The following is a 14,452-nucleotide window of genomic DNA, read 5'->3' as shown; positions in this document are numbered from 1 at the left end:
CATCTCAGATACCCTTTCTTAATCTTATCAATTAAACTTGACTCAGATTTATACTATCGCCTGATTTCATTAATCCTAACCCTGTCGTTATTATAATAAAAGATACAATATCGACGCTGTCTTCATTACTATCCATATACATTATACATACGTTTATGTGTATATCATCTTTGAATGGACTTAAAAGTGATGCATAATTATTTTGAAATATATGTTTTAACTTTATTATTATTTTTATTAAATTACATATTCTACCACAAATGTAGATATGTTACAATTGTATTGTTTTGTATTTATTTTTGCTATCAATAAATTACCGAATTGAATTATAATATTACTATAAATTATTAATAACAAATTGCCATGTAATATTAAATAACGTTTCTGCATTCCATTTTTAAACACGTATAAATTTTTATTATTTATATTTTTCTATTATTATTTATTATTCTATTCATTATTCTAACGGCAACGTTAGACGAGGACGACAAAGGAAGACGTGGCATGATCATATAAACCAAAATTTTAAGTCTGGTCATGTCAAAAGCAGACAGAACCGAAGGGCATGTAAGACAAGATGTATGAATGTGGAAGAGGCTAGGATTGTATGCCAGGATAGACGTGTGTGGTGGTTTATTCTCTCTGCTTACCCCTACGGGGAAATGGCGTGATGGTAGTAGTAATAGTAGTAGTAGTTCTATTATTATTTTGTATTTTGTTTTGATTATTTTGTTTATTGTTTTAATATGATAAATGTTTTTGAGTTATATATAGAAGAGTCCCGACTTAACACGAAATTTTCTAACAAGTCGGGACATAAAAAAATATATTTATGCTGTATGATAAAATTGTGTATTTTGTGCATCAAATAAATAAAAAAATATTTAAAAAATATTTCCCACACTCTTAAGAGATCGCATTTTGACCGCGTTCACTCTGCTTTCATTCTTCTTCTACCAGTTTCATGTTTCACTTCCATAAATAAGTGTCGGGTCTAAAACTTCGTTGTGCACTCCCAGTTTAACACTTACTGTGCTTAGTGCGCCGTTCATTTTGTTGCCCGCATTCACTCTCTCATTTCTGTTGAGCTTATAAAACTCACCCTTCTGCAGGTATTTGACAGGTATATGCTGTTTCTAGCTTTGCAATCAAATAATAATTATCATTGCATCGATATACATATCGCACTGCTAGAACTACAAGGCCGTAACTGCGAATAGCATCATTTTGAGTAATTTGAGATAAAATATTTGAAAATTCATCCCAATTCAAATATTGACTGTGGATAACTGAAAATCGTATATTACCAGGATAATTTATAGTTTTTTGCCTTGCTTTAGTTAAATATATGACTTTTATCCGGAAACTGAATTAATAAATCATCAACAAATTAGCATATATTATGGCTTCATAGTTTTATTAAAAATATATTGAATCGGGTTGTGGTCCCGTGGCTAGTGTCTCGGACTCACGGCTCAAAAGTCCGTGGTTCGAATCCCACTCTACCCCAATTTGATTCCTATTTTCTATTAGTGAGTTATTTACAACTTCTTAAAAATGGCACCCAAAAATAAATATTTGAGTAAATCATAAGAACGCATAATTATTTTTTTTTTAAATATACTAATAAGCCCGTTTTGATCAAGAAATTACATTTTTAAAATTAAAAACCTGTGTTTTTTATCAAAATTACTTCTTGTGTGAATTTTGGAACATTTTTTATGTAAATATGATGCAAAAAACTTAATGAAATGCCTCAAAAAGAGTAAGTTATAACGCCATTATAACTGAAAAACATCGTACGTATGTGTAATATAGTGCCAACTTTGAAACCCCAGAGCCAAAACTGCAAAGGTGACGGTCTAGCATAGAAAATTTTATTCCACAGATAAAATTCAACGTTTTTTTTCATATTGATAGAAAATTCCATGTAGTTTCATTTTATTATTCAGATATAAAATTACCATACGGACACAACCTTAGAGTAATAACACACCACTGGCTATTAGAGTCGCCTATGTGGACAAAACTATTATGTGATTATCAACCACGAAGTTAGCTACAGGTCACAGCAACACAACAGGCCATATGTACTCGGATCAAGAATAGCGAGCAAAAACCGAAACCGTCCGTTTCACGTTTTTTGTTAAACTAAAAGCCAAACCGAAAATTGGGTAAATTCCAAATTATTCTCGCTGCTTGCGTTTATTTATTTTTATTGGTTTCTTTATTTATTTATTTAAACACCTTGTAGGTTTTTACATGTTTTACATATATTTATATTTAAAGAACAGACGTATTTTACACAAAAGTAGCAAAAAATTAAAAATGAAGTAATAAGAAAAAGAAAATAAAATATATAAAACTAATCTTACATATAGTACATACATGCATACATATATTCCAGTAGAGAGAACAGAAGTTTATTTTTTCTCATCGGTTATATTAAAAGAATCTTAAAATTAGAAGACTGTAGAATAATAAAATTCAAGAATACAGATATAAGTTAATAAAAGGTATACAATATAAAACAACAAAGTATTATTTAAGAATTTAAATTTGGAGATAATAAATTGATACACTGCCTTTTAAAATTCAAAAGTATTGTATTAAATATATCTATATCATTTGCGTATTCATTTGCAAACACATGAATTCTTCTTATGGGCGAGTGTGCACTGTAGTTAGTTGTAGATACATTTATATAGCAGAGTTTATTAAATCGAGTAATCCGGCCGGGCACGCGCAAGTTAATTAGTTTTACAGTTCGGAATAGTCAAATATTGAATTTAATATTTTAAATAAACGTAACAATTTTTTTTTCTTCTAGTTTCTAATGTGTGTAAATTTAACTTTTTATTCAAGTATGTATAATTAATATGTTCAACTGGAATACCTAATTTAAAATTAACGAAACGTAAAAATTTATCTTAAATTATTTCGATATTATTTATATTCACTTTATATAAAAGTTATAACGGTTTTCAGTATATAGTATACTACCGGATACCTGTATGGCGAAAAATCTCAAGACGAAAGCGGGGGAGAGGTGTGGAGTTTTGAGTTATAATTAAGTACCACATCTAGAACACATGTGCAAAAAATCAGCTGGATCTGAAATATTTGATATTTAAAACATAAAATTCTTGCGTCATAAAAGGCTTTTCTATGGGAGACTATTGGTACCAAATAGCAATTAATGCCACATAGAATAAAAACTTTCATTGATAAGTCATTTTGGATTTTTTTGCAGATGCGACTCTTTAGTTCTCGCAGAGCGATATGCACAAGTAACATTATGATACAATTTAAATTCGAGAATTTAATTAAGTTTCAATTATTGTTTTCTATATTATGTGTAGGCAAATCAATTTAGAAATTCAAAGCGCTAATAAAATCACAATAGTTGGTCATAATACAATCAAAATTACTATTAAATTTCATTCAATTTTTGTATTTCGATGGCTCAGTTCCATGGAGAGAAAACTAAAAAAAAAAAGTTTGGCGGTATTTATTATGATTTTGAAAAACACCCTTTTATAATTCTACAAAGGTTTAACTCTTAAAAACTATTGGTTTTCTCTTTACAAGGGTTTTATTCATATGGAAATAAATAAGCTAAACGATCTTTTAGCTTCATGGAGGGATAACTAAATAAAATGAAGTTATTATTTATGCATTATATTTGAAAAAAAACACTCCTTTTCAATTTTTCAAAGGTTTAACTCCTAAAGACTATTGGTTTTCTCTTGGACAAATAATGTAAAAATAAATTGAATACTTAAACATTGTTGAATGACTACCTGGTAAAAGAAGAAGTATAAAAATTGGAAAATTGTTTTCAGGCGTTGCCTAGTGGGTGATTTGGTTCAGCCGGATGAATCTCACCCGCATAAAAAAGGTTTCAGCTCCTTTACTTCACAAAAGTTAACAGATGGGGGAGTTGAGGGAATGTGGGTGTTCAAACATGGGCAGAATGGTGAATGTTACACGGTGTGTAAAGTGGCCACTTAAACCAGCCAATGACAGGTCATAAGCCCTGTAAATGCCTAGACTCCCATATTCCCTTCTCAAAAATGTTTTCCCTCTCGGTTGCAATAAGTTTAAGTATGAATAACTCCCTAGGGAGGAAATCCAGCCAGTCTGCAAGCATTTGGACATACTCAAACATTGTTGTAAGGAGCTTAGTATTTCGTTTCAGGTGCCACTCCAGGAACTTTGAAATATTTTAGTGAAAAAATCATTTTTTTATAAATGTTTCATGTCAACCATGTCGAGATCCGAACCCGAGACCTCTTACATAGCAGGCAAATGCACTGATCACTACACCACGAGGCCGACAAGCGAAAGAGTTAGCAAGATTACTTTTTTGCAAAAGAGTTTAAAACATTTGTGTGTGTGGGTGTTTGAAATCCTAGGCATTTACAGGACTTTAGATCTGTCATTGGCTAGTTTAAGTGGCCACTTTACACAGTGTGTAATATTCACCATTTCGCCTATGTGTGAGACTTCCATATTCCCTTCTCAATTTCAGTCAACGTTGTTTAATTTATGTTAAAATTTGAATCGGGTTGTGGTCCCGTGGTTAGTGTTGCGGACTCACGGATCAGAGGTCCGAGGTTTGAACCCCGTTCTACTACAACTTGATTTCCATTTTCTCATACTGAGTTATATACAACTCGCTGAAAATGGCCACCAAAACTGAAATATTTGGGTAAATTATAAGAACGCAAATATTTTTTTTTCATAAAAAAATAAATATGTTATTTATGATTGTCTAAACATGCAGATTTTTCTTTTTTCTACACACTTTTTGAAATTTATTTAAGTTTTTACCAGACAAAACAAAATACTGAAATTTCCAATCCGATACACCAGTGACAAAATTAGTTGGCTGGGTTTCTACCCAAACCCGTATCGGGATATGGTATAATCCAACTAAGCGTTGGCGTTGTTGACTTTTATCGACCTTTTCCCTTATCGCGAATACGTCCAAATGGCAATCGACAGTGAAAATATATTACCAGGGCCGCATTGAAAGCGAATAAATTAAATATATACACTTTATTATCAGTACCCGTATGTCGCAATTGCGCGATAATAATGGCACAAGTCTAAAATTGACATTTTTAATTTAATATGCAGAAATGTTACTCAACATATTTTAATCGGTACAATTAATGACATCATTTAAAAATATGTAAATATGGCCCTAAAAGCAAAAATTACATTGTTATATCTTTGACCATATCGGCCATTCGTCAGTATTATTTTTTTATAAAAACACACACTAGGATTTCCTAGTGATTAATTTAAATATTTACAACCAAAAGATTCTTCTTCATTTCATTACTTCATTTCATTTTTTTTTTGCACTACAACAGGCCAGGAGGCCCAATTACAGTGGTGAATTACATTACAGAACAACCAGGCTTGAGAAAAATCACATTTTTAATTTTTGTGTTCTCACCGGGAATCGAACCCGGAACCTTCCGTGCGTGAGTCGAGCGTCTTGACCACTACACCACCGAGGCCGCCTAATTCTGAATTTGAATTCTGAAATAACAACAGCAACAAACCATCACGCCATTTCCCCGTAAGGGTGGGCAGAGAGTATAGAACGCCATATCACTCAGTCTTTGCATACATATCTCGCTTCCCTTACATTCATACATCTTCTCATTTACGCCCGCCGATACATGTCCATTTTTTTTTTAAATCAGCATTTTATAAAAAAGAGATAGCTAAAATATATATTTATTTATTTATCTTACAGAAATAAACAGTTTTCAATGATATAATAACATAAAAAAGATACAGTTTAAAGACGGACCAGCGAAGTCTTTAAATAAAAAGCATACATTTTAAATTGAGGTACAACAAAAGGGTGTGTCTATGTGTATTTGTATGAGAGTAAGTGTAGAGGTGTGTTTGTGTGTATTTGTGTGGGAGTAAGTGTTCAGGCGTGTGTTAGTGTGAGCATCATTAAATAGCAAGTGGGATCGTATCGCAGCCAAAAAGAATCAGCCTAAATTTATTTTTAAATAAATTAAGGGGCGCGTTAAATATATCAATAGATAAAAAAAAGCATTATAGTTAGAGCAAGAATGATAGAGGAAAGAGTGTTATGCATAGTTAGTGCTACAGACTGGCAGATGGAACAAATACTTATTTCTTGTCACGCGAAAAGGGACACTAAAATAAATTTTGGATGGTAGGTATATATAAAAATTTAGGATTATTGAAAGCATACTTTAACAAAGGATTGAAGAAAAATAGCACATAATTTGTCTAATTTAAAATACGTTTGTTTCTTTTTAAAACCAAAATTTGGTTTTTTTCTTTATTGTTTGTTTTTTCTTTTTCAATTCATTCTTTAAACTTATTTTATAAAAATACTTTAGTACTGTGTTTTTATATGAGTAGGTACCAATGTAAAAGAGATAAAACCGTTTTTGACGATTCACCAACTAGGGCAGAATAGTGAATGTTAGAGTGTGTAAAGCTGTCACTTAAACCAGCCAATGACAGGTCATACGCCCTGTTTATGCCTGAATTTCCGTATTTCTCTCTCAAATATGTTTTCTCTCCCTGTTGCAATTTTTTTTTTCTTGTCCAAACTATTCTAATCCACTGAAATTTGAGTATTTTAAGTTAATGACGCGGTATGAACCTTTAGATGACGTATCGTGGAGTACTTTGCGTTATAAATTTCTTAATACGGTCCTGATAAGTACGAAAAGTCGCTTATTGGGTTTATGACGTTTATCTGAAGTGTCCCACACTTTAATATAACGGGGCCCTCTAGATTAAATATTATTCAATCTTTGACATTCACAAATATTATTTTATCATATTGATGTTTAACAAATTAACAAGTACATGTGATATCTATTATATTATTATTCTATAATCAAAGCCCAAATGGTGTTGCTGTTTTACGCAAATAATTTTTTTTTTTTTTTTTTTTTCAAGAATTAACGGTACAAGTACCTTTTACATTACATACATACATAAGTATTTACAGTGGAGTATATACAGTAACAACTTTTTCAATGCTTACTTAGAAAGAACATAATTAAAATATTGATTCCACACTAAAATGTTTTACAAGTAATTGTTTAAAAGCTGGAAATTTCAATAAAAATATGTCACCTAAATGCGAATTGTTATTACCCAGCGCATGTAGACGATTCAGTACTGAATTGCTAGAATATATTGAGATATGATTGTTGTAGTGATTAAGTTGAACTAGCCTTGTCACTCTAACTGGTACTTTAAAACCAATGAGGGCCAAAATTTCAGGGCTGTCCAATACTGATTTAAGGATTTTAAATAGAACTAATAAATCATTAATACGAGTAGTTCTCCAGTCCCTTAATTTAATCAATTCATTACGTATTCCTAATTTAAAATTAACATATCTCAAAAACTTATTCTAAACTCTTTCTATGGTAATTTGGTGAGAGACATAATAAGGGCTCCATATTGTAGAATTATACTCCAAGATGCTTCTCACCAAGGAGGTGTATAAAATTTTTAAAGTGTTTATATTTTTAAAGTCCTTAGTGATGCGCAAAATAAACCCAAGCGTCTTCAAAGATCTACTACTAATATCATTAAAGTGACTGATATAAGACAATTTCTGATCAAAAATCACACCCAAATCCCGCATCTCAGTAACTGAATCCAATGCAGTGTTACCAATTGAGTAGTCAAATAATACAAAAGGTTCGTTTTTATTTTTATTTCATCCAGTATCTTCCTTCATTATCTTTATCTGTTGATTTGAGGTAATTACTTTTTTCGTATTTTGTTACCGTTAAGCTAAAATATGGTTATGTAAACTAACAAGTCGAAAAGTTCAAAAGTCGTCAAAACTTTCTTGCTACCCTTTTAAGTCTGCTCACGCAGGTGTTCACTATTTAATGTCGGAACGATTATAGTGAATATATTCTCTCTAGCAAGATAATAATTATTATTTTCTGACGAAATTAAAAAATAAATAGCGAGAATATTTTTTTAATTCCCGTGTAACGTAATGTAATATTTTCATTTTCAATCAGTTGTGAATCCGTAATTGAATTAACATTATTAGGTTCCTGAGGCCGCTTTAGAAAGTGATTCAGAAATATTTATTTGAATTTATTTTTGGTTTAAATATAGCGCACCCGAGATTCTAATTAACCAAGGCCCGTAGAACCGTTTACCTGAGGCCCAAATGGCCGATTAATTAAGGCTAAGAGGACAGATTCTCTAAGGCCCGTAGGGTCGATTGAAAGAGGCCCAATTTACTAGCATGTAACTTATTAAATATGCAAATAAATTTTGTGCGATTTTAGCAACATTTTGAGTATCAAATTTGCCTTGATTACATTTAGCTTGCTCCAGACAGTGAAAATGAAATTGTGAAGCCCAAAAAGGCGATATTACTTGATGCCCGAGATTCTCATTAACCGAGGCACAAATGGCCATTCAACTAAGCACTGTTAGGCCGACGAAACGAAGTTCAGAGGGCTGATTACATGAGGCCAATGGGCAGAAATTGTTATCATGTAACCGCCTGCGATAGCCGACTGTTTCCTGCTACTTAAAATTATTATAAGAAAGAAAAAAAACATAAAAATTATATTTTGAAATTAAACCTATGATCTAAAATTTAAAAAAAATAACATATATTTAGTGATAATATTAATTGACTAAGAAGTTGTTAAAATGTTCATAATTTTAACAAGACGTTTTGTTGTGTTTCAGTGATTGTATTTTCTTTTTTAAATTGCAAATATTGTTTTTGTATTAGGGGGATAGTGTTATGTCTATTTTTAAAAGTTTAATCAGCCACTCAACAAAAGGGCTAGGCCGTTTATTAAATGCCGGTATTCAACTAAATGGCTAGCGTTTAAAGAAAGGGTTGAACGTCGCTTACCCTTTTCAATTTTAATACGACAGTAATAATTGTTTAATTTTATTTTGTTACGTGAAGTTAGGTTAAGTTAGGATAGGCTGGATTATGATTTTTATATACTTTTTAAAAATGTGTTTTTACCCAACTTTATCCTTAATTTAATCAATGTATTAGTAATTAAGTAAAAAAAAATAACCAAACCCGGCGGCTTTTGGTTCGGCCATTTGCAAAGGGTTAGCTTACAACCAGCCAAGATGTTGAACGTTGAATTATCTTAATTCTTTCGGCATAGCCATTCATGTGCATGCCGGCATTTAAGGCTCTGTTGAGTGGCTGAATAAGCTACTATGATGATAAGCTATTCATGATTTATAATACCACTGAATTTATTTAATCTCCAATTTCGTAAATTTCATAAAAAAAAAAAAATATATATTTATTGTTTGACTCATTCAAATTTACAATAACAAATTGAATTCTAGAATACTGAATTAATTTCAATATTGCTTATAGTTTTACCACCAACTTTCGTTCAACTCGTTTGAACTTTTGATAAATTTGAATAATTTCTAGGTGATGTGCGTCCAATACTGGCCCCCCTCTAAAGACAAGGATGAGAATTACGGTGGAATCCACATTGGAGTAGCACAGGAAGAGGAGCTGGCCAACTTCCACATCAGAACCTTTCGGCTCTACAAAAAGGATGGAGACGTGAGTAAATAGAATAAGTGGGCTGTATTTTATGAAGGGTCGGATATCAATATAGAACCATCACTTCGCATCATTCCAACAGAAGAAATATTTCTGATTATTGAACAGTTCATTCAATACAGATATTTAGGTTAATACTGTAAACGAAACCTTAAATTTATTTTTTTTAAATCCCATCGGAAATAAATTCAGCGAGTTAGGTAAATGCTCGCGAAAATGCGTTTGTGTTATGCTCCGTGCGCCTGTTATTGACATTTTACTGGGAAAATCCTTTCATAATCCCAAATAAAATAAGTCATTACAATAAAATTAAGAATCGTCCAGAAGCCGCATACGCACATCAAACAGAAGGCGACTCAACTACGCATAAATGAGTAGGTTTACGTTTTGACCCATTAGTTTTTTTGTAGACGTCGCTCAGTGCGCAACTCCTGATTTGAATTCAACTATGCCGTCTTGTGTCCTTTAAAAGTGTCAAAATACTGCTAGGATCTTAAAGAAACAGGATATATAAACAGAATATTTTTTCCCATAGTGCAACGTTACGCGGCGGCATCATGAATGCGCGCGGTGAAAGTGTGAATTATTGGACACGGTCCGATGTATTCAAATATGATTCTACGCTCCTTCTGGACTATTTTTAATTCTATGGTCACTACTCTAAATGTAATAAAATCCCTTCAAATAAATTAAATTATCACTGTAATTCACTTCATTTCTGTTAGTAGAAGCGAGCAAACGTGAGTGATTACAAACCGTAAAGTGTCATAGTCACAACAATACTAAAACTTACCTACATATTATTATAAAGCGTACGTTCGGACGAGCGACGCAACGTGTGACATTAACATTGAAATAAATTAAATAATTTCAAAAATGAAATAAGCAAAATTACTATGTTAAAGATTTTAAAATAAAACTCGTTCTTGAACAAAAAACTGGAAGCTTTGGAAGAACAAATGAATATCGAAATATCACAATTATAAAATCGAATAATAACTTTACAAGAAAAGATAATAAAAAATAATAAAGACTACATTAAAAAACTTGAAAGATTTTTAAATAACAACAGAAAATCATACGCCACTACAAAACAACAACAACTTAACCAAAATTTGCGATAATAATAACCGCAAACAATTTTATAAATTAAGAAATAAAAAACAAAATCGAAAAAATTGGAGACAACAAAATAATAAATAATTGCTCAAAAAAAATATGATCTAAAAGCATAAGGAAAAGCAAAGGAAATAAACAAAACATATGAAAATGAAATAAGTGCTGAAGAAAATTCAAAGTAAGTTTTAATAATTTTTTTGCACAACTGCATTAAATTTTTACTAGTATGAATGTAATATTATTTTATGTTTTTCTTTTTATACTCGTATATTCTAAATTATATAAATTCTAATTAATAAATACCTATAACAGTATAATTCACTCTCCAGTCACAAGAGTAAGTTTCTTTTTTTGGAGAGTTACAGTTATAACATTTACTAGATGTGTAAAAGTAGATTGGTATAGAATTAAAAAATATGTACCATTTATGAAATAGATCGATTAATAAAAAGTTTAAAAAATTCAATGAAACTTAAAAGGAATATTTGGAAACGATATTCGCCCATAGAAATTAGTATTAGGGTTTTGACTCATCGCCGGCACAAAATAATTCTAACAATTTATTCAATAATTTCTGAAAAACTCATCAAGCTAGATGCGTGTCAGTTTGAATTTATTTTTTTTGAAAAATATAAGGTTAGGTGTAAGACTGTAAGTACATAAATCACCTAGCTTGAGGGGTCCACAAGTTTGTATCTTGGGTCTTAATTAATAACTTAAATGTTGTATATTTCGTATGCGTGAATTTCATTTACATGAATTTAATGTCATTCGGGGGTCCTTGTGACGGCTGAGAGGGTCTGTGGCATATTGAAAATTCGGGGTGCGTGGATAACATTGAAGGGTTTTGCGAAAGGTTAATAGAAATAAAAATATCAATTTGTGACATATTTGTGTACAATCTATATATATATAAGGCAATGTTTGTATGTGTGTCCTCGATGGACCGAATAACTGTTGGAACAATTGACGTGCGGTTTTCTGTTCTACGGTATATTTGAATAAAATGAATAATTGTGTCTGTATATGTTGGTTTACAGTAGATATAAAAAAAAAAAACTTTTTATTGTTCAAGGTAAGTCAAAAAAGTTTTTTTTTTTTCTGTTTCTAAACTATTTCCATATAATTTTTATTTTAATTGATAAACTCTTACGGGTTACATACATTTAACAAAATATTTTTTATTTAAAATTTAAATTCTACTGTTAATGATAATATTTTAAACATCTTTTGTAAAGGTTGTCTGGGTCTTTTGCTTAGTTTTGTCTGGTAGTTTATTGTATAATTTCAGTCCATGGTTTATTAGTCTCGACTGTCCTTGTCTCGTTTTAGAAGGTTGTACATGATATTTTTCTGATATTCTCGTATTGTGTCAACATCAGTGGCTAATTTATGAATAAATTTTAAGGATTATTATTTTTATAGATAACTTATAAAGCGCCATATTTGAAATATAATACAAAGTTATTCTACTGATAAATAAATGAAATTGAAGCATTTAAATTTGAAATTTAATTAAAATAATGTATTTTGTTATCACGTGCTACGGATTAATTCAAATGATTTACGTAATGAATTTAGAAATTTCTGAAGTTCTCCATCTCTGTAAAGAAATTAACTTTGCTTAAGATCTTTGCTCGGTAGAGATCCTTTAAACAATATTTGTGATGAAACTCTGAACTTACATGTAAATATAGGCTCAAGATTCCCATTCATTCTTCCCTGTATCCTCTGTGTTCCTGTTATTTAAGGGAGAACAAAGGGATGATTGCGAGAGTGTAAGGATGTAAGTGTTTCTATTTACAGAAAAGGAGTTCCTCTAGTCTCGTTTGACGTAGTGGCAATAAATATCCTGCGCACCTTGGATTTCCCAGGAGCCTTCAAAGGACCAGATTTTAAAAATTCACCTACCTTTTCGTAATGCATAAATCATTTCAATAATTGGTATTATACGTTTATATTTTTACATATTTCTATGAGATAAAATCCAGTACTAGTCTATAAAAAAATTGACAAATTGAAAATATTCTTAATTAACCGGTGTAGCAAGAAATTCAAAAGCCTTTTAAGGCGTTGCTTTTAAGATAGGAGTTTTTTTAAATTCTTTTTTGCCTTTATTATGTACAAGACTTAAATTGACTACCATATATATGTTCTTTTTAACTGCTCCAACTATTGTGTGAGGATCTGGTGGGATTGCAGTGGCCTTTTTGAGGAAATTCTTTACTGGAGATGAGTAATGAGAATTCTCGATTACGTGAAAAGCAATTATTTATCATCGATTTATTTATATTATTTATATTTGTATAATTTATAAAGCGCCGTTTTTGTGAAAATCACCTCAAGGGCGCAGTACAATAAATAATTATCCTAGACCGTCTTGCAGCTACAGAGCGCATGGACAATAAGAAATCTAGCCCCTATTTACATTTCTTTTTTTTTTTTGACAATGGAGTTTAGAGTTTTAGTGATATTTTAAAAAATGAAATATAAAACAAATTTATAAAAATAGAAGTTAGATAACAACAAGTCTTGCAGCTACTGAGCGCATGGACGGATGGAATTCTAGACCTCATTTACTAAATTTGGATATTTGATAGTTGATAACATTTACCTATTGAAGCTAGATTACTAATCGTCTTGCAGCTAGAAAGTGCATGGACGAGTGAAATTCTGGCAACTTAAAATTGTCAATAAATTTACAAAAACAAACATTGAGCATAATAGTAAATTTGTAAAGTGTTCGTGCTAAAAAGTAAACAATAAAAAAACTAAACAGATAAAGCACTTCAACACTATGGATAGCATAACAGATAAAAATATCCGAAGGGTAGCTTTCGTAGATGTTCGGTAGTCACTAGTCACTGTCGCAGTTTCGCACATGTGCAAACATATGTTTTTGCTAAATTCCTAGAAGATGGTCCGGTCCACGTGTAGTTGCCGGAGCGGAGGGGGGAAAGAAGCCTATTGTTCCAACGACTTTGCATCCATTTTAGTCTGTGTTATTTCGTTTTATAATGAGTATGAAATTCCCGCTCAATTTTATTAGACAAACGTGTGTATGAGAGTGGTTAAAGAATTGTCATCATTCTCAGCACCTGATGGTAGACAGGGCACTAAATCGGTACACCAATCGCAGCGTATCATGATCATTTTTGTTACTTGAGGGTAAGATGATCAGTCTTACGCTTCAGGTACCACTCCAGGGACTATGAAATATTCTAGTGTAAAAACACCCTTTTAAATAAATATTTCATGTCAACCATGTCGGAAATTTAACCCGAGACCCATTGCTTGGTAGGCAAACGTGCTTACCACTACACAACGAGGCCGACAAGCAACTTTTAAGCGCGTCATTTTCCTTAACAAAATCTATTTATGTCATGTATTTCTATTGATTCATATTTTGACGGTTGGATAATACCGTGGAAAAATGTTACACATGTGTAAAGTGGCCACTAAACCCAGCTTATGACAGGTCATAGACCATGTAAATGGCTAGACTTCCACATATAAAAATATTTTTTCTCTCCATTGCAACAAATTTAAAACATAAAAAATATTTTATTTCAACCATGTCCGCAAAGAAGAAGTTCATAGGTTTTTTTTGTGTTAATAGACTGTTAAACTAGACCATTTTTTAAAAAAATTTATGTATTGTATTACCAGCGCTTTGATTTTTTGAAGTTTTGTGTTTCTAAAACTATTCCGCGTGTG

General features: G+C 31.3%; 1 protein-coding gene across 1 annotated transcript in view; it reads left to right on the top strand.

Moving 5' to 3' along the window:
* The window catches only part of LOC148273291 (receptor-type tyrosine-protein phosphatase epsilon-like), a gene marked incomplete at both ends in the record, with an annotated part of 112,409 nt that overhangs the window by 28,903 nt on the left and 69,054 nt on the right, over positions 1-14,452 (top strand). The window contains one exon of the mRNA XM_088238922.1: positions 9,479-9,616. Coding sequence (XP_088095048.1) covers positions 9,479-9,616 — 138 coding nt within the window. The remainder of the gene's footprint in view (positions 1-9,478; positions 9,617-14,452) is intronic.

Source organism: Micrasema longulum, unplaced genomic scaffold (assembly GCF_059751315.1).
Source record: "Micrasema longulum isolate JH-2025_06_02 unplaced genomic scaffold, ASM5975131v1 h1tg002002l, whole genome shotgun sequence".
Taxonomy (NCBI): domain Eukaryota; kingdom Metazoa; phylum Arthropoda; class Insecta; order Trichoptera; family Brachycentridae; genus Micrasema; species Micrasema longulum.
Note: the sequence above shows the minus strand (reverse complement) of the source record. Positions and strands in the feature narration are given on the sequence as shown.